Source organism: Cephus cinctus, unplaced genomic scaffold (genome assembly GCF_000341935.2).
Source record: "Cephus cinctus unplaced genomic scaffold, Ccin1 Ccin1_scaffold0173, whole genome shotgun sequence".
In the NCBI taxonomy this organism is placed as follows: domain Eukaryota; kingdom Metazoa; phylum Arthropoda; class Insecta; order Hymenoptera; family Cephidae; genus Cephus; species Cephus cinctus.
The window spans coordinates 366828-391993 of NW_014332897.1; the positions used below are offsets into that span (position 1 = coordinate 366828).

The following is a 25166-nucleotide window of genomic DNA, read 5'->3' on the forward strand; positions in this document are numbered from 1 at the left end:
AACTCTCGCACAATTCGAACATTTTGGGGTGGGTGTAAAATAAAATATTCTAAAAGAGATATGTCGTTCGAATTTAGTTGTTTATATTAAAAAGTAATGATACAACGTTGATTTAGTTACCCCCCAACACAAGAATTAAGATAGTCGAGCTTATTTCGTAGGTTAAAAGTATTGAAACTGTTCGACCCACACCAGAAGAATAGAAGGCTTTTGACAGCCTTCAGTGGCTATCCAATATATACACATTTAACCGATATTATAACACTATCGCTAACTTCCTGACATTCGTTGCTAAGAATGTGTGTGGCTTTGGGATATGCGAACAGCGTCGAGTGGCATCTCTCTTCCCTTCTATTATCTGTATATATTATCATGCATACATAAAATACTATTTCGTCTTTTTAAGAGCCGATTTGTGGGGTGAATTTCGGAAAAATCTACTTCAAAATAATATTATCGAAAGAATCTTGACTCGTAGTCGCAAACTGATAATTCGCACCATAAACGAAATAATCTGAAGTAGTTCAACGGTAACATGATTTTAATGTGTGCATCGTATTACTGACAAAAATATTATGCATGAATTGCTTTACGTTCTATCATTTTTTTAAGTCTTCATATTCCTTCCATTCCTACTACGTCACTCGTATAAGAATAATTTAATATAAATATAAAATGGTCAAGCATTACGCGAGCAAGTATTTTAGTAATCTAATCTGAAAAAATATTCTTTTCTTTCACAAGAATATCAAATGATTGCCAATAATTTGAAAGAAACAATTCTACGCTGCACAGACAATGAATTACGTAGCAAATAAATACGTGCTAATCGTATGGAACGATTGAAAATTCTATTTTATCCCGTATCAGCCAACTCGTACGCTTAGCCTAGACGATTCTACATTTGATCATAATTACATTTTGCATTCTCAATTAATGGATTTACAACGTTATATTACGCAATTACCAATCGGTATTTATATACATTAATGCGTCTCATAAATTAAGTTATTACATTACTTGTCTATTCCTATACTATATTACGTACGGAATCCATTTCAAACGCATCCGCCGGAAATGGTGGCTGAACAAAAGTGTAAAACAACAGTACAGCTAAAAAATCTGACCGACACGTCAGAATAGGATAATCCTGTACGTCTGTTCGTCGATACTCGAGATAACTATTTGTGTAATGTAATTACATCTACACATTCTTAGATGTAATCCCGAAGAATTTGAGCAGTTTATATCTTCAGCAAGATGTGGTTAAACGTTCAACGAGTGATTGAACGACTTCTGACCTGGTAGGTTAGACCAGATAAGAAATAAATTGGCCTGATTGTAGTCCTGATTTCATCGTTGGACTAGTAGCTCTTCGAGCGACAGGACAATACATCATTTCCCTGACCCCACCGCAATTTCGTTAGATCCTTCCTCCACCGAATCAAAGAATATCTTTTTGAAAGCGAATACACGAACTTGGAGAGAGCCAAAGTGGCCGAAAATATCGTAAAGAATATCAAGAGTGGAGAACACATCGAGCAATGCCGTGGGGCTGGAGAGATTAATAAACATTTTCCTGCAAAATTGGCAGGGATAATTGGTATACTCGCGAGTAGAGATAATCCCTACGCTTCTGATATAGATAGCGCGAGTGTTAACAAACAACGACCGATATTAAACTCTTTTTTTTAAACTATTCCTACACGTTACTTTATTTACAATTGGTGATTGGCTACTAATAATATTAATAAGAATCAGGTAATACGTGTATTACCGAGCAAGCGGCCGCCTCGCGTTCCGCTCGTTGGTTATCATTCTCCTTGCTTTAGCGCAGAAACAGTATAATGTAAACCGCGCAACTAGGCACTTGGACGCGCAACGCAACCTGCGATGCTTCCTCCGAGAAGAGGACCTCCTCTTCCTCTCTTTCTCTCTCCATAATTCTCGGATGTTCGTTATACTCTTGGACGCAATTATCATTTTAACCTTTCCCATTTCTCCTTAACACTTAGCCATATACACACACGACTGCACGAGCTGAGAAGATCTCCAGGTGGTGTATCTTGTGGGAAGGTCGATTAGCACCGAAGCGCTTACAGCAAATTTCTCTTACTTTGCGTTCACGTCGATTCAAGACTTCTACGACGTTTTTGAACATCGAAAGGTTTGAGGCTACTTCATACGATTAATAACCAGGTCGCTCACGACCAGAAGACCCTTCTGATACGGACTCTCGGCCAGCGACTGAGCAAGACGGGCCGCTTCGACACAATGCTTCTTCGCTAAGAACCTCGTCTGCTCGAGACCCTGAGACTTGTGCACCAGCTCGAAAGCCTTCTCCACGTCACCCGGTTCTTGGAAGCGCCGCATTATCATCGGGTTCAATTCCGGATACTGAAACACGATAAGAAAATAATCCTCGTTCAATTGAATATCACCCAAGATAAAAGTAGCTCGTTGATTTTAATTGTCTTACTCGTTCGCAGGCAAATAATACTGGTGCTGTGGCGAGGCCGAGTTTCAAATCGGCCGCCGTGGGCTTCCCCATGGCCGCCGACGACGAGACAAAGTCAAGAAGATCATCTACCAACTGAAAGGCCAGCCCTACGTTTCTTCCATACTGAAAGGCGACTTCCGCCAGATGATCATCGGCACCAGCTAACATCGCGACCTAGAAAACAGAAGGGCTACTTTGAAGGGTTCCAATCTCTGATTAGTCATAGTCGAAACGACGAGGAACTGTCATTCGGACAGGCTTACAGCTTTAGCGGAATTGGCAATGAGGCTGGCCGTCTTGCGGTAAGTCTTCGTGAGGTAGTGTGCGAATCTCTCATTCTCCGTTTCTTTGGAGCCCAGCTGCATGAACTCGCCCTGCACCAGATCCGTAACGACCTACGAACTCTCCTGATTAGTTTTCAATAAAGGCGGAGATTGTTGAAAATGAAAGTAACTTCGTCGTGGGATACTCATGATTATTTACCTGGCTCAGTGTGAGAGTGACATCATCATTTCGCAGTCGAGCTATCATCATCGAAGCTACCGCGAGGATGAAGTCGCCAGCCATCGTGACCTGGAAAAAGATTCAATTAAAAATTGAGATTTTGGCTAGCCGCTTTGAATCTATGCCGAAAACTAGCTATGGCTCGCAAATAGAAAGAAACGAACGAAGATCCGTCTGCAAAGTTAACCTGCTACGCGCTTTGAAGTGTGTCAACGTTACCGAGACTTTGACACTCATTGACCAACGACGCTTCGACTGTTGGTAAGCGCAAGAGTATAAATTCCCAGTTTCCTTTCACTGGACATCCTTCGCCGACAGGTCGAAGCGCACTCGGCCTGCCGGTCGCAACGGTCGGAAACGCGTGCATTCGCCCGATTTATCCCAACACTCGACTCCTACGGCTATGATCCGTAATTGCATTATCGAGTTGATAAATATCAGCGGCCTGTGCTGCGATCAAAGACCGATCACAGAGCGCAGCTGCTGCCCACGAGACACCGATATTATATGTGCGAAGACGAAATTACTTAACGAGTGTCTTGCGCAATTCATCTTGGGGTCACCTACTTTTGATCTCGAGTAAGAAGGAGTGCTACACGAAACGAAGCTGACGAGCTGCGTGACCAGCGGCGACCAGTCAGCCAGTCAGCCAGTCAGCCGCCAAGCGAGCCACGCCGTCCAATGGATTTTGACTTTCCCTGGAGAACAGGGAAAGGACCGGCATCTCTATCGAGTTTGTAACTGCCGAAGAGCCGACTTGATGTCAATCGACCGCAGGATATCGCGAGTCTGAATTACGAGGAATTTTCGTGAGACTTCTAGAAAGTCCTCAGTATGCAAATACGTATTGTAAAGAACTGCGCGACGTAATCCATTCCGAGACAATGGGCACTTTTAGTTATGGTATGTGGCACGAGCAGTCGCTGCTGATGACTCCTCTGTCCATTTCTTATGGACCATTACACCTGCTGCCAGGAGGAGACGAAGAAGGATGAAATTCCGCGAGGTTCTCCACGGAGATCTTCCGATAGGTACTTTAACCAGAGAACTTCACATTCGAGTGCAGCGAAGGCATCTCTTTTTATAAGAAAAATGAAATTTTAAAGAAACGATGAGGGTTTTATTATTTGTCTCTCTGGCGAGGCCTCCAAATCACTCGTAAGTCTAAAGTTTCACCATAATCGAATGTGCGAGTATAAGTGTGCTCAAGTACACTCAACCAGGCTCAACCAGGCTCAACCAGGCTCAACCAGGCTCGACCAGGCTCGACTACGCCTTTGCTGGCGACGCGTGCAAGTTTGCGCGTGCGTGTGCGTATAGAGAATAGAGATAGAGATAAATAGACTGAGAGAGCGTTTCGAAAACCGTAGGTACCTTCAAATTTATGGGCAGCGAGCGAAATGCCGGCGTTACAAAATACTTATTAAATTAGGCGTGAACCGACCGCGGTGGAAAGGTAGAAACGTCGTAATAGAAACGCGACACAAGATTGGGAAAGCCCGACCTTTCTGCGAATGCTTCGTGTGAAAATTAGTCTAATAAATAATGACATCAATCTGCGTAGCCTTAAAGTTTCCGAAGGACAACTTCGTTGACCGAAGATTCATCGAGTACCAGCAAAGCCCAAAATTCCCCAAGCCAGTAGTCTTATCTGGTTATAACGTCACCTACTTCCACATGGAACCTGCTAAATATTACTTGACCAACCGAGCCAGTGGCGTTTAGCAGTAGGCTGCTAATGGGAACCCATTACGTGACTCGTTAGACTTCTGGGCCCACTCGGCCTTGGCGGACGGACCACCCTTCGATACCGATTCCTGCGTCCTCTCGACCACTGGACGACGAGCCACGACGAGCCGCGCCTCGACGCTCGGACGTCTACAGACGGCTCCTTGCTGAAAAGAAGTTTGACTGGCGCCTTGAATGACAATCGCCACTCAAGGACGCGCAGCGGTGCAGGGAGACTGCGAACTCGCTCTTGCTCCACCGAATCAACAGCCACACACGGCAAGAAAGCAAATACCAACGGCTACCATAAGGTTTTTTCGGTGTGATCTCTCCTTGGTCCGGCCATGAGAATTAATGATAATTGATAGGAATTATGGAAATATCGAAAGAAAGTACAGGCGAGTGCTCTTGACCTAGGATCTTATCACAATCGAGTCGGTGGTTGCGTGAGCGTCGCGCTAACGCACGTAGACGCACGTAAACGCACGTAGGCACGTACGCGCGCCACGCGTTAGTGCGCACAGCCAAACGGATTCGAGAGAGTCACTTGCTACCCGACCGCGCTGCTTCCGGATCCATAAGAAAGTGTGTGGCCGCGTTCGTGCATTGCATTAACCTCCTTCCTGGCATTCCGGACGGCAGCGCGAGAACTGGAGAGCTCGTATTCCATTGGTGAATATCTATGGCCGCGAAAAGCGACAAAGAAGGAGAGGAGGAGAGGGTCGGGTCTCACCTTCTTCTGGCTCCAGAGAACGTTCACCGAAGGTTTGCCCCGACGGAAATCCGACTGATCGATCACGTCATCGTGGATCAAGGAGGCGCTGTGGATCATCTCGGCAATCATCGCTACCTGTCGCTGCGACGCCAAGAGATCGCTGTAAATATATAAGATTAATAAATTTCAAAGCAAAAGCAAAAGCAAGAGAAACGGAGAGGACCCTCACCTTCTCTCTTTGTGATAATTAATGGCGCGTGCTATGAGAATCGCAACCATCGGCCGCAGTGCTTTTCCCTGGCCGTCGAAGTAATAGGTCGCTATGGTCTTCAGGTCCTCCTGCGTCGTGTTCTCCGTGAGAGCCTGTAAATGCGCTTTCATGAGACTATGGACTGAGATCGGGACTGTGCCCTCAGTCCCTCAGTCTGGGAACTGGACGAGGAGAGGAGACGCTTTCCTTCTCGCTCTCTCCCCTCCCTCTCGCCTCACGTCCCTGAATCACGCACGTCACGAGCAATGTTTTATTTATTGCAGAGAGACTCGAACGAAAAGAGCGATCGCATTTTGGATTCCGTGAGCGCGCACGCATGTGCGTAACGCACTTCTGAAAGTCCACGCTGGATTCTGGCCAAAAGACAAAAGTGGAAGGTCTCTCTCGATGATCGCTCATTGCCGAAGAATTCCATTTTACATTTTATATGTATAAATATTGAGGATTTTTGCATTTCGTCGCTCCGAGCAACGATGAGCGTGAAGTTCGGCAGGAGGTGGAGCCAAAAGACGAAGAGCTCCAAGGTGAAACGCGTTTTCTCCCAATTTCCGTTTGGCCGTTGCTTCCCAGGAAGGGCAGCACGAGGTCTCGCACGCACGCATCCACCTTTACCCACCTTCACCCACCTTTACCCACTTTGGCGAATGTTTCACGCTCGTTACGTTCGCGAGACTCCGAGTGAATTGAGCAATAGCCGATGCCACGTTAAAAGGGCGAGGCGAAGCTTCAAGAGGCAAAGCTCGTCGGCGTCGTCGAACCGAAGTGTAGCTATAGTTCAGGGTGGCCGAGTGTCTGGTCTACTATTGCGCGTTGGAGAACGAGAAGGGAGGCCCCGCTGGCTTTGCTTTCTACGAGTTCGCATGTGCGATGTGCGATGTGCGATGTGCCTTCCCACGTCTTTCTACCTTTATACGTATGATCTAACGCCGCCGAGTAAAAGTTCCCTCATATGCAGACCGTGAAGCTAACGGTGGCTTTCGCCGAGACTTAATGCTGGATGAGCGCGTGTCACGAAGAACGTCAAGTTGGCAAGTGCGGCTTATAAATATACATGAGATATCGTGTCCGATGCGGGATTGAGCAACATGGACGCCGGTAACCGCGTCCCAACGAGTGTCCTCTCAAGTCCTTAATGAGCCTGAGAATGCCCCGAGACACGAGTCGCCTCGACCGCTACCTGTCGGATATCGTCGTAGACATCCTTGAGGTCATCCTCGAGGAGTCGGTAAGGATCAACCTGGTACTCCGGTAACGATCCTGGCTGCTGCGTCTGCATGGAACTCATCGAGCGCACTCCCTCGAGTCTACTGCAGATGCGTGTCCTCGAGTCAGTCTGAAAAAGAAAAAGTGCAGTGGGTCAGAGAAGTGCAGCCTATGGTTTTCCAAGAGCCAAGAGAAAGATCCGAGGCAGTCGAAAGGAAGAAACTAATTGGTATGTCTGGTGGCCGAGCGAGCCGGCGGAACGTCGGAGCTGCGTCGGACGCCACGCATCCTCTACTACTGCGGGACGTTCGCCCGCAGGCGACTTCGTACTACTGGTTGCTTTTCAGGAGACGGCGCGAGTGTCTACGCACCAGGGGCACTAGAGGGGCACCGTCCAAATCTACCCGGCTGAACTCTCCTTGGGCCCGCGTGCATCCAAGTGCATCGGAGTGCATCGCGTGTCGCAGGATAATGCGAACTGCAAACAGAAGCGCCGGGATGAAGCAATGCATTTGGACAAGCATGTAACTTCCCAAGTTTCGCAATTTTTCATTAAGAGGTAAAATCGAGGCGCGACGTCGAACGTTATCGAGGTCGTTCGGTGCACGATGTGCACGCGTGCAAAATTATGCGCGCACAGCGAACGGAGCGCAAAGACCAGAGTCACCTTGTGACTTCAGAATAGTCTTGCTCGATCGTTCGTCCGCGATCGCCGCCACGATCGAGCGCGACTGCTCTAGATACTCGGATAGTTGTCAGATTGATATCGGTACAACCAATTATTAGCCAACCTGTTCCAGCCGCGATTCCCATTCAACGCGTTTGCGCTGCTGCTGCTTGGAACCTTCGAACCCACCTGACAACTCCGCAGCTATACCGGAGCTCAAACTTTTTTACTTTGTCTTTCACTAAGAAAAAAGAACTGCCGATTCTTTGATAGTCCGCTCAAGAATCTTCTCCTGCCCGTGAGATTACATCAGCGGCAAAGTGATTGGGCCCCTAGCAACTAGCGAAGCCCAATTAACGGAGCACGTGGAGCGGCCACCACTTCCATCCTTTTCGATCTCCTCCGTTCATTCCACGTTATGCAATCGCTTGCCACGTGATCGTCAACTTTGGAACTGGAACCACATGCATCCAGAGTATTCAGAGTGTTCAGAGTGCTCAGAGTGTTCAGAGCACCGAAAACAGTATCCGTTTTATTTCTCCTATGACGAAGGGCCCGCTCGTAAAGCTGAAGTAGATGCCGAAGCAGGTCGGCCCACGCGACGACCAACGCATTATACCTTAGAGAAACTCACACAGATACGACGCCCACGGCTTTTTCCACGCTCGTGAGAAAAGCTATCTTTCTAAAACTAGCACGATGATCCTAGGACCCAAGGGCAATGACTCTCAACGGATCAGCCCTAAATTAATCACGACTGTCTCCACGGCAGTTTCGTAGCTTTCGAAAAGTCCTGACACGCGTGACTAGACGAACAAAGAGAGTCGCGACGACTCGCGCCTAGAATTACGAGTCAACGTCACGTTACTTTCCCTGCGGTTGCATCGATCTTACTTCGATGCTATCGAACGGGACGAACGGTGAAAATCCTAAAATACCAGAGTTGCCGCGTACAACGTGGTCGCGTGGTGCGCGTGCTTCGCGGGCCCTCGAGCCCTCGACCCCTCAGCTACGACTTGACTTGCGATCGTCTTCCGGTTTCCGAGCCCTTTCGATTGGACCCCCCTGGAGTCCCAATGTCCGCTCGATTTCACTAGGTTTTCACTGCGCGGAGACGACAGCCAAGTTACGCGGCCTTTACAGTCGCTCGCATAGAAAAACGACTACATGATCGTTGCCCTAGCAGCACGAAGGCACAGGCAACATTGAGCAATGACCGTATTCGATGTGTGTCCATGCGTGGCTCGTAATAGGCGCATGCCGTGACGCTAATCATCTACTTATTACATTCTAGGAGAACTGGTTCTGCATCCAGGCAAGTTCACTATCCGACTTTTACTTCGTTAACAAATTCCTCACCCACAAGGGCAATTACACGGATTAATGCACCGGCTACGTTTCAAGTCCTCGCGATAGAACGGAAATATTTGAAGATCCTTGTAGAACAATAAATGCGTCTAATTGAAAACCTCCGAGAACAGCCCAAAGAGAATTGCGCGGCGCACTTCCGGCTTGTGCAACGGAATACAAATGGCTCTTGTGAATTTGGTTGAGACGGGGCGAGAGGTGGGAGGATGATAATCGAAAAAAACAAATAAGCACTTTTTTCAAGAATCTCTGTCTCGCGAGGCTCCATGTCCTTGGAGACCAGGAAACGGATTCCTCTTCGCAAAGAAGAAGGAACCGATAGCACCGCCACGAGAAGCCATTCCTGCAGATTGAAATCCGACTCCCAGTCTCCTATGAGCCAGGATTGAGTAACTAATGCGATTACTGCAATACCGAAAGGGAACGCGAGCCGATTGGATCAGCGATCTATGGATCGCGAGATGCTCACCGTAAGCGTCTAATGCTCCCAATACGTAATTCTGATAAGACCAGGAGGAGCAATCACGGGGACTCCGAGGAATGTGAAAGTGGTCTACCCTGAGTCACATATCAGTCATGCGAGGCTGCACAAGAGGCTTCACAAGAGGCTTCACAAGTTCGAAATTCCATTGCGACTAGGGAATTGATCTTGACTCTGAAGGTGCTCTGTGGGCTGTCGTCAGAACGTCTCTAGGAAGCACTGAGCTAGACCATCCTTCTTACAAGGGAAGTGCGAATGCTGCACCCGAGTCCCATTCGCAGGGGCGTCGTACAGGAACTAGATCGGCGCGATTGTGTCTGACCGAAGCATGAATCGTGAGCCAATAGCATTTACTGTTAGACCGAGGCCTAACGTTACTTTGGAGAGCGACGAAAGTGAGTGGCCCTGGGGACACGGTCGGCAGCCGCAAAAGCGATTAATGACTCCTGGGCCTGCATGCAGGTTGCGATAAGTCTTAACATTCCAATTAGGAAACTACTTAGTGGCTACTTAGAGTATTGCCCTTCCATGCTTGCATGATAATATCTGGACAAACGACAGTTCTTCCTCGCGTCTCTGAAGCAATTCCCGAAAGAGACGGCGTCATTGCAGAGGCCTTGCGAAAGTAGTATATCATGGCAATTACAGTAATCGAAACGGTCCCAACAATTCCTATTGCGAATCACGAGAGCGGCCAGACTGATCGAAAAGTTTGAGCTATAGCATGTGCAGCCAGGGGTCAGGCTGATTGGCCATCAGGCTGGGAGCTCAAGTCAGGCAGACGGACGGTCGGCCAGGTAGGGACAGAGTCCCCCCGGAGCGCGTGCAACGTTCGCGTATCTACGAATATAAGGAATAAAGATTTCATGGACATTTGATAAATTTGCGTCTTGCCAAATTTATGCAGGAGCTTTTGTCAATGACCTCGACTCGGCACAGCCAAATTCCTGACTCGAAGTTCCTTGTGTCGACTGTTCAATATACAAAAACGTCTTGACGATGCAAACGCGATGGGTGCGGATGATTCCGACAAAAAACTATTAAAGCTGGCCTTCAGAGTCGAGGACGCCTTTCCATACACAATTTATGATCACTTCGCCCTCCTACGCGGCACGAAACGCAAAAGAAGAGAACACCACTTCCGTGTCCATAAGCGCTTACGTCGAAGCATTAAAGGCTACTTAAGAGGGAAGACCATAATGACCACGGTTACTACGTCACGCTGGAATTCACACGACCTTACTTTTCCTTTCTATTTGGAGCACTGTCCAAAAGGGAAACAAATATATTATGCCCGCATTGCTGTTTGTGAAATTTCAAGGTCCCGAAGAATGTGCGTTCATCTTCTTCGAATGAGCCAGCAGGTGCGGAGCTGCATATGGGATGCGTGCGTTACAACGGACCGAGAGAGGCTCAAGGACTCTCGTTACTTTTTTTAATTTTCTCAAATCTCTTTAAGCGTCAACAGTCATTAGAGCTAAAAGGGTGCGGCCAGACGACGCTGATGTCAATAGGTTTAACGTCCTAGACGAAAGGAACTCTCATTAATATTAAACGCAAGTCGCTTTACGTTAATTCCAATTAACGCACAATAACCTCGGCTAATGGGGAAAACAGTATTTTTCTATATTTAAATGCCGTTTTGGAATTCCCAGACTTTCACAACGTCAGACAAGAAACCCGAAATCGCGTATAACGAAACGAGCAAGGCCTCTTAATTCTTAATTCTAGCTCATGAATGGCGAAGCGCTCGTACGTAGATCTTATCGAAATGCCCTTTTCAGAAACGTCGCGCGTCGTGCACCAGACGGTTGATTAGCATTAATCCAATCAAAGTGTGTCGCCAATACAAAGTTCTATTATAAATTATGTTTGACTGCTGAAACGAGTAATAAGTAGTCACGCAAGGAATTTATAATCGCACGAATCAATAAAAAAAAGTTTGGCCTGACCCGTAGAAGGAGAATTTGCATTTTACTAATTAATTCCGTTCGGCAAAACTTTTACGCAAGGAATCCCGTAGGACTTTTCTCATTATCTACCCGTGTCAATTCTGTAAAGGATCTTATGGGATTTCTGTTTTGATTTCTCGTGGGAAACTTCACGACTGCAAGGTCGTGTATCTAGAGATAGAGAGTCGTACGTCACAGCGAATATACTCATGAGCGATGTGCAAAAGTCCATCGGTGCCGGCGAAAGTTTTCGAACTTTACTTTCGCTTGGACGAGCTTGTAAACACAACAATTTAAGATTAATACGTTCGGAGATGCAGGAGTTGTTAATCTACGAAGGCGACGTTAGATTGGCTGCTTCTCGTGCAAACGGTTGGATGCTGAGGAAGATCCGCATCGGGAACCCGTGTCAGTCGCACCGTACCTCATAGACTCCTATCGGACTCAGTCGAATCGAATCGAATCCAATAGAGTCGACTCGAGTCAAGCCGAGTCAAGTGTGTAAGAGGAGAAAGTGAGGTATGGGTTACATGGCCGGACCGTATGACGCCGCAGGTGGAGTGTAGCAATGTGATGTCAACCTGCAGTTAACGTAAACTTCGATGAGAGAAGAAGTGAACAGGAATTTGTGGCTAGAGACAAGCTAGGAGAAATAATAGTTTTGTAACAAAATCAAGTTTTTTTTTTTTTTACAAAAATAAATAACTGAGGCGACAAGCAAAATGGAGAACTCTTAAAAGCTATGGTTTCTCTTAATGCGTTTGCTCGACGGGAAAGGAAAATTCTCGAGAAGAGGAATGCGGCTAAATGTTTAAGAGTTTATCAAGCCGCAGTGGCTCGTGGATTCGCAGGCCTACGTTCTCCTCGACGGGCGACCTTTACGTAAGTGGCATAAGAGACGAGAGAGACGAGATCTTCGAAAGTGAGCCCTTCTAGAGTCCCGAGAGCAGAGAGGCGCGTGCGGCACGCGTCCTCCTCGTCGCCTCTTTGTTTCTCAATCCCTGGACCCAATCGAACGATACCGATCGATCGATCAAGAGCATGGATGCGGCTACCCGTGGGAAGTGCCACGTGGGTGTGGTGCCTGCTACTCTCACGACTCTTGGTAAATTAGGCCAAGAGAGTGCGCGATGAGGGAAGGGTTGGGGAGCAGAGACTCCAGGAGAAGCTATAGACATGTCTTCCGGTCAGATTAATTTAGGCTCGTGTATTCGCGCCCGACGAATTAAGCAGGACGCCGCTTTCACTATATTTCCAAAGGAACATTTGCATTGGCAGAGACGCGTCGATAAAGATTTGAACACGGAACCGGTCATTGCGCAACCGAGCGTTCGCCAACCTGACGGATCCGAAGATTACGCACTGTCGACTCTCAATTTTCCCAAAGCAAGTTACCTCCGTTGGCGCGCGAATACTCCGAAGATCGTCGAGAGGTGCTCCTGCCGATTCCCATGGGAGTTCATTTTCTCATCGCCAGCCAGACTGGCGACTCGGCCCCGGATGGACCTCACGGAATCCACGGTGACTCCCTGTCGGTCTACGGAACGGAAGACTCGCTCGTTTGGTTCGAACTTGCGAAATCCGGTTGTGCAAATTCAATCGCTCGACTTGCACCTCCCGAACTAATTGGTTTCTCCGGCAGAGCCTGCTCGCCGTCCCGGCAAATGATCGACTTCCGTGTACCAACTGCAGACCGGCTGACCGGTCCACGTAGCCACAGTCTCGATCGCCATCCTCCTTCCCGCAGCCGTTGAACCTGATGGACCTTGTCTAGGAATTCCTGAAGAGGCGAGCCTAAAGACGTTCGGGGGCCACGTAGGGGTAGGGGGGGGGGGCAAGGAGTAAAACGAGTGAAAAGAAAGAGAGTAAGATGGAGCGAGAGGACAGCAGTGGATGGGAAGGGGGGATCTGTACTTTCTCCCAGAACTCTCGGGCTCCGAGCGACCCACATTCCAAACGGCCGGCCGACTGGGCCTTCGCTCGTCCGCTCGAAGATGCTGCCCGCAATGAAGGTGGCGTACTCCTCGGGTAGCAAGTAAATCCGGCCACTGGAATCAAGGTCGCTCTCACGATCTCTCCTCTCTCTTCTGATCGCTTTGGTATCTTGCCTGATCTTCTCCGATCTCCCTCGCGCACCCTTTCCGATCTTTTGTTTAGTTTTGCCAAACAAGCGGGCGTCTTTGCGACGTCAGGGTATACCAAATCCAAGATTCGCCCTTGACCGAAATTTCTGCAAGGATCTCTTTACCTCTATGAGAATTGCCCGAAGCACATGCGTCCTTGACCCTCCTGATTCTCAAAACCCTTTCTACATTCTGACGAAAGGGTCTTTGACCCGCAGCACCTCTGAAAGAGAACGACGACACCGCACGTTGCAGAGCCGATCGAGTGGCGGGGATCGGACATTTTTACCAAACAGGCAACCGGGTCCCAAGACCGTTTTCTTCAATGTACCTAATCTAACCGCAGACGGGAACTCTCTGCGCCATGTTTAGATGTGATTCCCAAGATCTTTCGGAGACAATTCAGTCAGCCATGTAATTTGTGGTAGTGCCATGGAAACATTACCGTATTCGCGGAAGTGATTGCCTACGATCGACAAGCATCCTAGAGGCTCGATGAAAGGCGACTGGGCCTACAGCAAACTTGTATTTTCCATAATCTGTATTCTTCGAGCAGCGAATCAAAGCATCAGCCAATTCCAGTGTCGGGGTGCGCGGCACTGCCGAGATACCTTTGTGCTCAGGAATTAGAAACTGCGCTGCTACATGTGCCGGATCTAACGATACGTTCCTGCTGGCATAGGGAGCAGCCGAGCAGCCGAGCAGCCGAGCAGCCGAGCAACGAGCAACCGGCGAGCCGACTAACCTAGATGCCACAGTTCATTGGCGAAGGTTAAGATCAAGGATAAATCCTATAGGCAAGCTGACTGCGTGGCTGGATGGGAATGGGCTTGCACGAGCTCAATAGGGAGTCCCAAACTTATTGCGGCGCCAGTAACGATCCTAGAGTGGAAAGTGCCGCTTTGCCTGATTCGTGACACTTTCCGGCCCTGGCGCTGCTCGCGAGAGTCCCTCCACTTGGAGAAAGAAGATCTCGTCGAGCGTGTAACCCCTGAACAGCTGGCCCACGAGACGTCAACGTCTCCTGCCTGATCGGACCAATGACTGGGCCTTATATGTATAATTGTATACGTGCAGAGCCGATAGCATGATTTCCCATTGCCAATGCTGGTTTCAAAAAGATAATCAATGGCTTTTCCATTGATTTCTATTGATTTATCATAGATTGTCTTCGACAAAGGAACATTGGCTATGGGCCATTTTTCTAGGAGGGAGTGCGTGCGTTATTTTTCCTATTTTTTCTCTTACTTACCTTACTCTTTGTACCGGATATTTTCGATATCTGTGCACGTGCCCACGTACGGGCCAGCGAAATGCGATCAGCTTTTACTGCGGTTCGCATTTGGATATCGAGGGCAGCGCGAGAATCGACTTGCCGTCCTGACGGTGGAGAAACGCCCGGGCCCTCGGCCATTCCCCGGCCGACGCCAGCGGGGAAGAACCCACGAGCGTCGGGTGCGTCTGCCTCTTCCTGTCTCTACCGATGACCTTGGGAATCGTTACGCACTCCGATCATCGCGATCCACTCCTTTGGCAGGACGTGTTTTCCCTGCGAATTCGCTGACGGACGCTTTTGAATATTTCAGCAAGTTCTGCGAACGGGAATCTTGGGAACGAGCAGACGTGTCAATGACCGACCAAAAGCCGAAACCTGGGAGGCCGACGTTGGGATCCGGCAATCCGAGCCGTTACGGTGTATCGGTGATCGGTAATCGGCAACAGACGATTAATAATTGACAATCGACCAATCCTCCTGGGAAGAAGTGCCTGACAGAGTGGCAGAGTTGCAGAGTGACGGAGTGACGGAGCCACTAGACCTTGGATGGACATCATGCGTTTCGACTACGAATGAAGATTCATAAAGCGATCGGGAATGCGCCGACAGCTTCGGCTTCGACTTCTGTCCTCGAGCTAAGATTGCCAAGTAAGTTCGCGCATCTCGTTCGCACGTCAAAAGATGCGGAAGCGAAATCGCTAATCGCTTGAGCATCGTTCTGCCGATTCTTCGGTCGAAGGCCACCTGCTCGTTCACTCACTAGCGACTGTACTCTAACTAAATACATAAACTTCGCGATTCCAGGCACAGCACGGCACGGCAGCGCAACTGTATGTCATTGCCTACTGATCCTTTATGTTCTTGAATCCTGAGACGACCGAGACACCGACCGGCAGTACATTTTAGGTTATTGATTCTTCTTTAATGATTTCATCATTTTAGCTGAATCGAATAAAATCACTGTGGCTTCGTGTGTGTGTGTGTGTGTGTGTGTGTGTGTGTGTGTGCCCGAACAGGTAGGACACGTGTCGAGCGACTAGTTCAGGCCTATCGTCCACATAAAATTGGACTTTGAGACCACGCGCGGCGTCCTAGGAATCCAGAATAATATAAAAACTTGAGAAATTCTTTTGGAGGTAAAATAAATAATCGTCAATTAAATGATTCGAATTATTTCTAAAATTAGCCAAACTTGCCGAATTTTTTTTTTTTCAAAGAAATATCCGGTTGGCAATACAACCAGCAGATTATATTAATGCTGGTGGCGCAGGTGTGGAGAATTTCGTAATACACGTAAATGGACCTAGATGAATTAATTTGTACGTTTTGTCAAAATGGCTCTCGTGCAAATAGAGTGCAAAAAGTATATTCGGTAGTTGGAAGAAAGAAATGCTTTCCGCATTGAGATCACTCTCCGCCGAAAGTACAAAATACAAAAAGATACAAGTCGATTCGTGCGCTGCTCAGCCTGAATGCTCGCCTTCTTTTTTTTGTCTTCTTATATTGAATCAAGCAATTTTGGTCGGCAACCTACGCAAAGCGTAATGCTCTCTGATACAGCTGGTCGCGGGCGCACCCTAAAAATTTCTATCTGGCTGCTGGACTCGGGAGAACCATTTTCTCCTGCGAGGCAGCTGCCTCCAAAGGGGGGAGTCAGTTGTGCTCGCGACAAATCGATCGAGAATCGAGAAAAAGTGATCGGCCGGAGAGGAAAGACGCGGTTGCAAAGGCGAGGTCGAGTGCGAAGCCGAATGCGCGCGGGAGCTTCGTTCATTCATGCAGGAGGCGTCCAATTGACGCAGGCGAAGCGTCGCTGATTCATGAGTCGTACAACTTGTGCTAGGACGCGCCGTCAATGGATCCATGGATCCAGCCCCCCCCCCTCTCTCTCTCTCTCTCTCTCTCTCTCTCTCTCTCTAATAGCGAACGCATCCACTCGTTCGTCTTTTTGTCTTCTGTGCGCTTCTTCTCAGGCGACATCAGCGAGTTTCGTCAGTTCGCTAAGCCAGAATAATTCAACACTCCGCGTTCCATCGCTGCTTCTTCTCTCGACATGCACAGCGTCCCCCGAGGATCCTGGTGCACCTGGTGATCCTGGTGATCCTGGTGATCCTGGGACTCCCGAGGAAGGTTCGCTCGCGCAGCGGCGACGCTCCACGGGCGTCGCCTGTGCCGAGGTCGAGGTGCTCGACACAAGTGGAGAGGCGCCGACAGTGGACGTTGCCGGCAGGCACGTTTCCCTTTTCGCGGGAATCGAATTCTTCGGGATCACGTATCGGTTGCGCAAACTCGCGTGCGATTGGATCCCCGTTCGGAGGACACGCGGGACACGTGGGACACGTGGGACACGACCATGAGAGACTTAAGATCTTCGTTCGTTTGAATTCGGAGATGGCGTGCAGATTAGCCTCACGTTGTGCCCCCGATGATTATCGCGAGCCGAAGAAGCGAGATGATTATCCTGCAGCCTCGGCAGCATCCTCGCGATTACGCAACTGCACTGTCCTCTTTGTGTTTTATGGAACCTATGAGTTAATCGTTGTCCCATCGTCAAGACATTGTCCGTCCGTGACTCCTTTCCTCGAGGACAAAGACTGCATTAGGCCGTTAACTCCGTATCCTCTTCTATTGTCCTTAGGAATCGTTTCCATCTGGCGTCGAGGAACGCGCCATCGTGCCACGTACCTTGGATTTCAATCTTTCACTCATGCTTCAAAATAGCGAATAAGCAAAGTGTCTGAGAGCGCAGAGAATAATTCTTCGTCGAATAATCAATCGCCTCTTTGATCGAAGGTCCTTCGGATTAGCCAAGATTCGGTTCCGGAGGTTCTAACGAAAATAGACTTTTTATTAAGACGGTACGCTGCCTGCGAATCGTGTGAATTAGGCATTTCGACATCGAGCTACTCGAAAATTATCAGCAAGCCTGCGAAAGCGTCAAGCAAGAGTTCTCCTCGAACGTATCCGCCGTCCTGTTGCATAATTTCATCGTAAGAAGGCACTCGCGTCGATTCGCCAACGCCAATTTGGGTAATTGCTGGGACTCAAGAGGAGTATTTAATAACGAGATAGGATCGAGAATCCGGAGTGCCGGGACCTAAAAACTAATGGGAGCTAAGGACAAATGCGAAAGTCCGAGTGGATGGTGAAACAGGATATTCCAGAATCGAGAGATTCCTCGTCAGGCAGGAATAACGAGACTTTGTTGCGAAATGTCGGGCAGGTCCGTGGTCTCCTCGTGCCTCCTCGTGTCTCCAGGAAACACAACTGGATTTTAATATTCCTCGGAGATTACGTGCAGCCACAGTTTATATTGGATGTGATGATTTGTACATAATGATGAGCGAGCAGACCGAGGCACGAGTCGGCAAGGGTTAATGGCGATAACTGCGATTGGCTAATACTAGAGACATAAATGTCAGGAACGACGGGTCTCTGGGCAGCTATGTGGGACGCGGCAGTCTTGCGCGGCTTCGTCCATTCCAGCGAGCAGCTGTGCCACCTGCCGACGCAACCGCGCGTCCGTCCACGTACACGTCCGACTATTTGTTCTAGAAAGAGAGGAAAGAGAGAAAAGAAGGAGAAAAGCGCAAAATCGAAACTAAGCTGCCGGGAGATTTCCAAAGACGCAGCCTTGGCGCTTCCACGTCGAGCGCCATTGCGTTTGCGTCCATTCCTGGCATCCTGGACCTTACGAAATTGGAAATGGCGGACGGATTGGAGCTGCACACTCGCGATTCTATGCTAATACTGCCCTCGCCCATAGACGTAGTAATTCGTTGCCTTAATGTAATTGTATTGTGAAAATATTCATGCATTCCGATGCGCACGTTTGACGCGCTACAGGAAGACGAGCGCGGAATTTCAAAGAGATTAGTTGGAGCGAACTGCTATGGTAACGAGAATTCGAACGAGTAGAGAAAAAGATTTTTTTTTATTTTTTCATTCGTCGCGAGTTGCCTGCAAAGTTCAAGGCGGAAGTCGCACGAGCTTCCTTTACGGTCGACCTTCCCGCTTTTCCAAGCTGAATTTTCCATTTTCAATTCGACATTTGGAATTGTCGATTCCGGCCGCGAGAGAGTCTGCGCCGTGGAAGAAAGTGAGGACGCAGACGGAGCTCTACGCAGGAATTCGCGGCGAGTTGCACCTGAGAAAGTCAAGAGCGTGAGCGAACGCGAGTGAGCGCGAACGGAATACACAGTCGAGTCTCCCCTTCGTCCTTACCCAGTTATTTCCATCAATTTCGACATTTACTCTCTCATTCGTCTGCATTCATCGTGCATTCTGCCATATCCGATCGCACCGTCGACGGCGCGTTGTTCCATCTTTTGTGATGTCAGACCTGAGGATCCGCCGGTTGACCTACTTGTGCCAACTGGTTTCGCCAATTGAACAATATTCAGACCATAGTATTTTGTGTAAACTCCACGGGCCCCAGAACTGCCGCCCCACCCGGGGACCGGGGTCCAAGAGCCCCACGTGCCGTATTTACCTACGCTTTCGTAACGTGAATAACGATTAACGGCCATCGAAAGCGATTTCATGTGTCTGTCCTATGTGTGTACCTGTGCCTCATGGCCACTGTGATAATTAGGAAGCTGGCACTCAAATTATAATCACTCCATTTATTTATACTTATTCAAAAATCTCAAATCCATCTCATCCCTGCCTCTCTTCTCTCTCGCTCTGCCTCCCTCCACCATTCTTACCTGCCGCGTTATTCGCTTTCGCGACTTCGAAATCGCCGAGCGAGAAAGTCCTCATTTGAATTTCCCAGACACACGAGTATCTCCTCCTTCCTTCTTATCAAATAGTTTATCCTTATGAAGTGAACGCACAACCTTCGTAAAAGCAGACTCTAACAATTGAGAGGGAACCGCAGCCTCAGCGAGAGGAATCTATCACGGAGATCGTCCAATTAACTTCTTACTATCACTTTCTCACGCGTAATCACTCGGCTACTAATGGACGTTCGAGGTCCGATGAATGCCCATCGATACCGCTCCTTCAATTATGAGCAATATACATAAGTTTTACTTTTGACTTGCTTTGTCTTCTGTTGTCGCTGCGGTAGACAGCAGTGCGAATATTTCGAGGTAGTTTTCAAATGCAACGATCACGCATGCGCACATGCAACGTGCGAAGCGTGTAGCTCCAGATAATATTGAAACGTTGTGTCGCGCCGTGATAATCGCATGTAAATTATTAATGAAGAGCAGGCAACATATTCAAGAGAAGGCGTGCTTCGTTATGACGAAGATTTCGCGAAAGGATGCGCATCCAGAAAGTTGCATGCGTCGAAGCAGACGACTCACGTGGCGTCTGCTAGAAACAGCTGACAACGGTGTGGAACACATTTTTACGACTTTTGCCGCGCGCCACGTGCAATTTTAATAAAATAGAAATAAATGGCGACATGTCAATAGTAAATAGTTGTCACCAGGTTCACCGTAACGAATAAGAAATTTGCGAAAGTATCGCCCGAGGATGTTCGTCAAATCATGCCTCGTAATTATCAAAGATCTGTCCTATTTCTAGAGTCTATTATGTAACTTCGAGAGCTTTTCTTCTGCATTCAATCAATCGACTTAATTTATACAGTTTATTGTAATTAACCATATTGATAACTTCATAACATTTCAGATGACAGAGCGTGCTACAGCACTGATTAGGATTCATTTCGAGCTGTTAAATATTTTCGAGACTAGTTGGAGGTTAGAAAATTGTCATCGGAAGAGTAACGATATTAATTGAATTTTGACTGAATGCGCAGAGTTTCTCAGTTGGATATTATAGTGAAGATAATTGCCAATGCTCCTGTTAATATTCGATGTTTCGAAGATTCAACAAAAAGTAGATATAACGTATAATCAGGTCAAGTTAGGGTAGGACGACAGTAGGATAGAACGGTACCTTGCAGTGCTGTACGACAGTCTTAGCCGGTTGTTGGAACTCCTGTCGAAACTTAACACACGTCGTTGAAACTTTCCTGCGAAACTGGGCGAACTGTCCGAACTGGCACAATTTCTCTACACGAGCACAGAGCCGACTCGACCCTACACACGCCATAGCGAAAACTGTAGTGAGTCGAGTCGAGCAGCTCCCAAAGACTTTCAAGTTCCACTAGCCGAGTCCCCACTGGTCCCCACCGACCCTCAAAATCAATCCCCACCTCCTATCCCTCCTCTTGTCCCTTCATCATCACTCTTTCGTAAATCGTAAATATCGTCGTAAAGTCAGAAATATATTCTAGTCAATTCTAGTACTCAACTATCTTCAAGCCTTGACTATCGATGGTCGTGGCTGGTCTCGGGCATCTTAAATCCTTCATGCTCTGTGATCACCTATATGATCTCCCTTTCGAGCCTCCAATTCTAAGTGACTAGAGCGACCCGCCATATTGATCATATATCATAGTTTCAGTCGACTTGAATTTTAGCCGGTCGCCTACAGTTTGGATTTGTCACGAAGTATCTAATGTTAGAATTTCATGACACCGTGATATTTCCTGTTTGCTCATTTTCATTTTTCAATTTCCTAATTAATATCTCATCATAATAAATTATTCAAACACGTGTGCTTAGTGAGAAATCTTCACTTTCAGATTGATTGTGTTCTGCTGTAACTTCATTATGGCAGCGCATATTATAAATCGTCTAGGTATTGCTCTACAGAAGCTAGATCATGCGATCAACCTCTTGTTTGGACGTGGATTTCCTCCTGGTAAGCACTTCTGTACAAAGTAGATACGTTTAAGAGTCTGGAGTAAACGTTACTTAGCAGTGAACATAACATAACATAACATAACCTTCAATCACGGTTACTTACTTTGGATAGATATTTAGCATTTCTTATTTGTAACTGAGACAGTGACTATGAAATTTATTTTTAACATGATTTTTTCATTTAATTAGAGGCCCTGTGTGCGCTACCAATCAGTGGTAGCAGCAATTTGGTACAATTATCGCACAAACCAGGTGAGCTTTCTATTAAGGATATACTGGGTGATGGTTTTCTTTGGGCCGTACCAAAATCTAGGAGGACTGTTGAAAAGAGGCTGAAGAGAAAATTTGGTGTGCCGAAATACAATTGGAAACCATTGGTACCAAAAACAAATATTTTGATGTGTACAAATTGTGGTCATAATTATGAGGCTGGAAATTTGTGTGGTAAGTCTAGTAAATTGCACTATAAGTGAAAACATTTTGCAGCATTTATGAATTTTCAGGATACTGTTATGCAAGAGTAAAACAAGAAACTAACAATCTTCAGAAAATTATTCGGTCTCAGTTGAAACTGAAGCCCGTAGAACAAGAGGTGGTTGTACTTTATGAAGGAGAAAAGGAAAAAAAATCTGCTGAATTTTGGAAGGTATTAAAGATGTTCATTGTGCCAACTAATAATTTCAATGGTACACTCTTGATTGCTGACTACATAAATTGTATGTTTCATAGAATCAACGCGTGGTTGAGGTACCAAAAAAACGACCACAATGGTTCCACCAAAATCTCATGCAGCCAACAACTCAAAATGCTTCAGATAGTAAAGAGGTGAAGCCTACAGAACTGGCATAATTTAAAAATATTTTTAAATAAGGAAACAAGTGGAAAATATTAAGTCGAGTTTTATTAACATTGTCACACGTTTTCGCAATATTGTATGTTCACCTTGGTGATCATTCTGTAAAAAGACTAACGAATTAAATAAAGAGTAGCATAATAATTTCACGTAGTATAACCACTACAAAAGTCCGTTGTTTAAAATGATCGGATTTACAATCGGTATAGCACCTCTACTCTCAGTTCCCGTTAAGCTACGAAGTGGGAGGCACGCGTTAAACTGTATTTATAATACCTAATAACCTAGAATCGCTTTATTCTCTTCTAAATAATAATTTTTCGACAGTCTTTAAACTATAACTACACCCGGCGATCTCAGTATTACTAAATACTCAAATTGTACGCAATAGATGAATTTCTCACAGAGCTCCCATACCAAACAATAATGAATAATATTATTTGATCGTTTCCTTTTATGTTTTTCATCAATGATAAACAAAGTCATTACTACTTCAATGTACGACTTCAAATTCATTCGCCCACTCCTCCTCCGTGAAATGATTTAAAACATGTTCATGAAATGTCGAAAATGTAGTGGATTTCCCGTATAATGCTCCGCAAAGGGGGCAAACTCTTTCGCTTATCTTCTTATCGCTGTCAGAAACATTTTGACCACTTGCTAAATCAGAATTTCCAGATAATAAGAAACTGGTCTGAGTAGCGCCGTGTTCCTTCAAACTATCATCCGAATCACATTGTGTTCCTATTTGACACATTTCCTTTCTAGCATTGTCACGACAATTTTTACAGGTAACACCTAAATTCAAAATTGCATTTCATATATAGTCTTTCTTATATTTGAATTGAAATCAACTTGGATAATTATCGTTGTCCTTATCTTACCTTTCTTCATAATCTCCAAATTCCGCAAAGCACTTTTAAGTTTGGCTTGCTGTGCCAGGAGAGCATCCTTCGTTTGAGATAGCCTTACGTCATGCTGCTTTAGCTGTTGTAAGGAATCTACATCTCCATCTTCAGGGTAGGTAAATCCACCATTTCGCAAATTTAAATCAAAACTATTCTGCATTTCTACCATCTAAATTAGGAACGATTATTAGATATTAATCTCTTGTCGTAACTGCATTTTATTGTTCCAGTACCTCTGCACACTGTTGTTCCAGTTCTGATTTTCTTAATTTTAAACTATTAAGGATTTTTAAAGACATTTCATCCAAACTCTGCTGTCTATTTTCTGGAAATAAATGGGTTTCGATTACACAAATCACAACATAATAAATTATTTATATGAGAATAAACAAAATTCAGAATATACCATTGTTTGTTGATGGGAGACAGTTTGTAGATTCATTTTTAATGAGGCTGGAAATATCTCTGAAGCTGTAGGACAAAACATCTGATGGTGTCATAGGTGGATGTTCCTTCAATGTATCTGATATTTTATTCAAGTGTCTCCCTAATGATTTATTAGTTTTTGCCAATCGAGTTAATCTATTCCAAAGTTGGCGGTTCTCTGCCGCAACCATAAAAATATAATGTGTAAGTTGTGATTTCTGTTTCGTGAGGTCTTCTACTTTTTCCTGAAAAAAATATAAATAATATCACAAGAGAAGACAATATAGGCGACAAATTATATATATATTTCAAACCTGTAGAGTTTGTACAACAGTCCTTTCGCTGGATGCATTGCCACGTACAACTGCAGTGGATGTATCCTTGCCACATTCTAGACGTAGACATAAATTTTCTTCCTCCACAACCGCTAATCTATTTTGTAACTGCTGACATCGTTCTTTCATTGTTTGAAATGCAAGTTGTAGTGCATATTCTGACTCAGAGGTTTGATCCATTAAAGGATCTGTTCCACTGCTTGAATCCATTACGTTTGTCCAGTTACAAGGGTCCTACGTTCTTTGTGTCACCATTCAAAAGCGATGTAATAGTTGACTAATAAGATGTTATAGAAAAACAAATTTCAACCATTTAATTAAATAAATGTGATAAGGAACGACAAGCTGTCATAACAATTTTTCACTTTCCTATCGTTATTAGACAATGATGTAAATTGCCGAAGCACAATAATGAGTCTAAATATTCTTGTCAATCTGTATAAATAAAAAAAATACATCAAAGTATCGTGAGTGGTAATTCCCCGCTGTCGGCACACGTCACTGACAAGCATCGAGGAGATACTAGTAAAGAGAACCAGCCATCATGGGACTTTACTGGACTCTACATCTGACAGTTAATGGGCACTGTGAGCACGGAAGATATGCTAGGACAAGCATATACGTTCTGAAAGGAGTTGAAATGCCATATAATTCGTTTCGTGCAAAGAATATGCGGAGGCTGGCCCTCCTTAGCAATATCTCTTTGGTACTGACAGATTAACACTTCTTATTTCTTTCGAAATTTTTAAGTAGATTGCAAACGCCCCTAAAGGCATTAAAGCAGTCGTTTGGACTGTGGGTAAGCATATGTGTCTTATCTAAAAATTAATAAAACCCGAGCAAGGCGATCAACTACGAAATAGGTCTGTTCTCGTTACCTACACTTTCTGCACTTTTTAAGAAGTGAACATTCTTATTGCATATTTTTAAGTAAATAATGAGAATGTGCACTTTTTGAAAAGTGCAGAAAGTGTAGGTAACGAGAACAGACCTAATGAATATTCAGGAGGGATATTCAGACGAAAGCAACGGACAGCGACCAATGGGCTAGATGCTTTGGGTCGAACTCCTAACGTCACAAGCTGATGCTATTTGCCGATTGGTCGCTACCTACTATCTTTGGTGTGTAAG

At 46.2% G+C, this 25166-nt stretch overlaps 3 protein-coding genes across 4 annotated transcripts; 1 reads left to right on the forward strand and 2 right to left on the reverse strand.

Annotated features, from left to right (window-relative positions):
* Positions 1-61: 61 nt before the first annotated feature.
* LOC107264573 (decaprenyl-diphosphate synthase subunit 1) lies at positions 62-20947 on the reverse strand. Its single transcript, XM_015732974.2, has 8 exons — positions 20702-20947; positions 6896-7051; positions 5677-5810; positions 5466-5607; positions 2984-3073; positions 2764-2895; positions 2480-2674; positions 62-2397 (listed from the first exon to the last, which is right to left on the reverse strand). The coding sequence occupies exons 1-8, from the start codon at positions 20855-20857 to the stop codon at positions 2176-2178; spliced, it is 1227 nt and encodes a 408-aa protein (XP_015588460.1). The 5' UTR covers positions 20858-20947; the 3' UTR covers positions 62-2175.
* On the forward strand, positions 20604-22515 carry LOC107264575 (39S ribosomal protein L32, mitochondrial). 2 transcript variants are annotated; one of them, XM_025081817.1, is made up of 5 exons: positions 20604-20641; positions 21393-21511; positions 21703-21957; positions 22017-22159; positions 22243-22510. In XM_025081817.1, the coding sequence occupies exons 1-5, from the start codon at positions 20619-20621 to the stop codon at positions 22360-22362; spliced, it is 660 nt and encodes a 219-aa protein (XP_024937585.1). In that variant the 5' UTR covers positions 20604-20618; the 3' UTR covers positions 22363-22510. The 2 variants fall into 2 exon arrangements, with proteins under 2 accessions (XP_024937585.1, XP_015588462.1); XM_015732976.2 differs by lacking the exon at positions 20604-20641 and adding an exon at positions 20984-21006 and having other exon boundaries at positions 22243-22515.
* On the reverse strand, positions 22397-24824 carry LOC107264574 (protein spindle-F). Its single transcript, XM_015732975.2, has 5 exons — positions 24015-24824; positions 23681-23945; positions 23508-23599; positions 23251-23443; positions 22397-23164 (listed from the first exon to the last, which is right to left on the reverse strand). The coding sequence occupies exons 1-5, from the start codon at positions 24243-24245 to the stop codon at positions 22860-22862; spliced, it is 1086 nt and encodes a 361-aa protein (XP_015588461.1). The 5' UTR covers positions 24246-24824; the 3' UTR covers positions 22397-22859.
* Between the last annotated feature and the right edge of the window lie 342 nt (positions 24825-25166).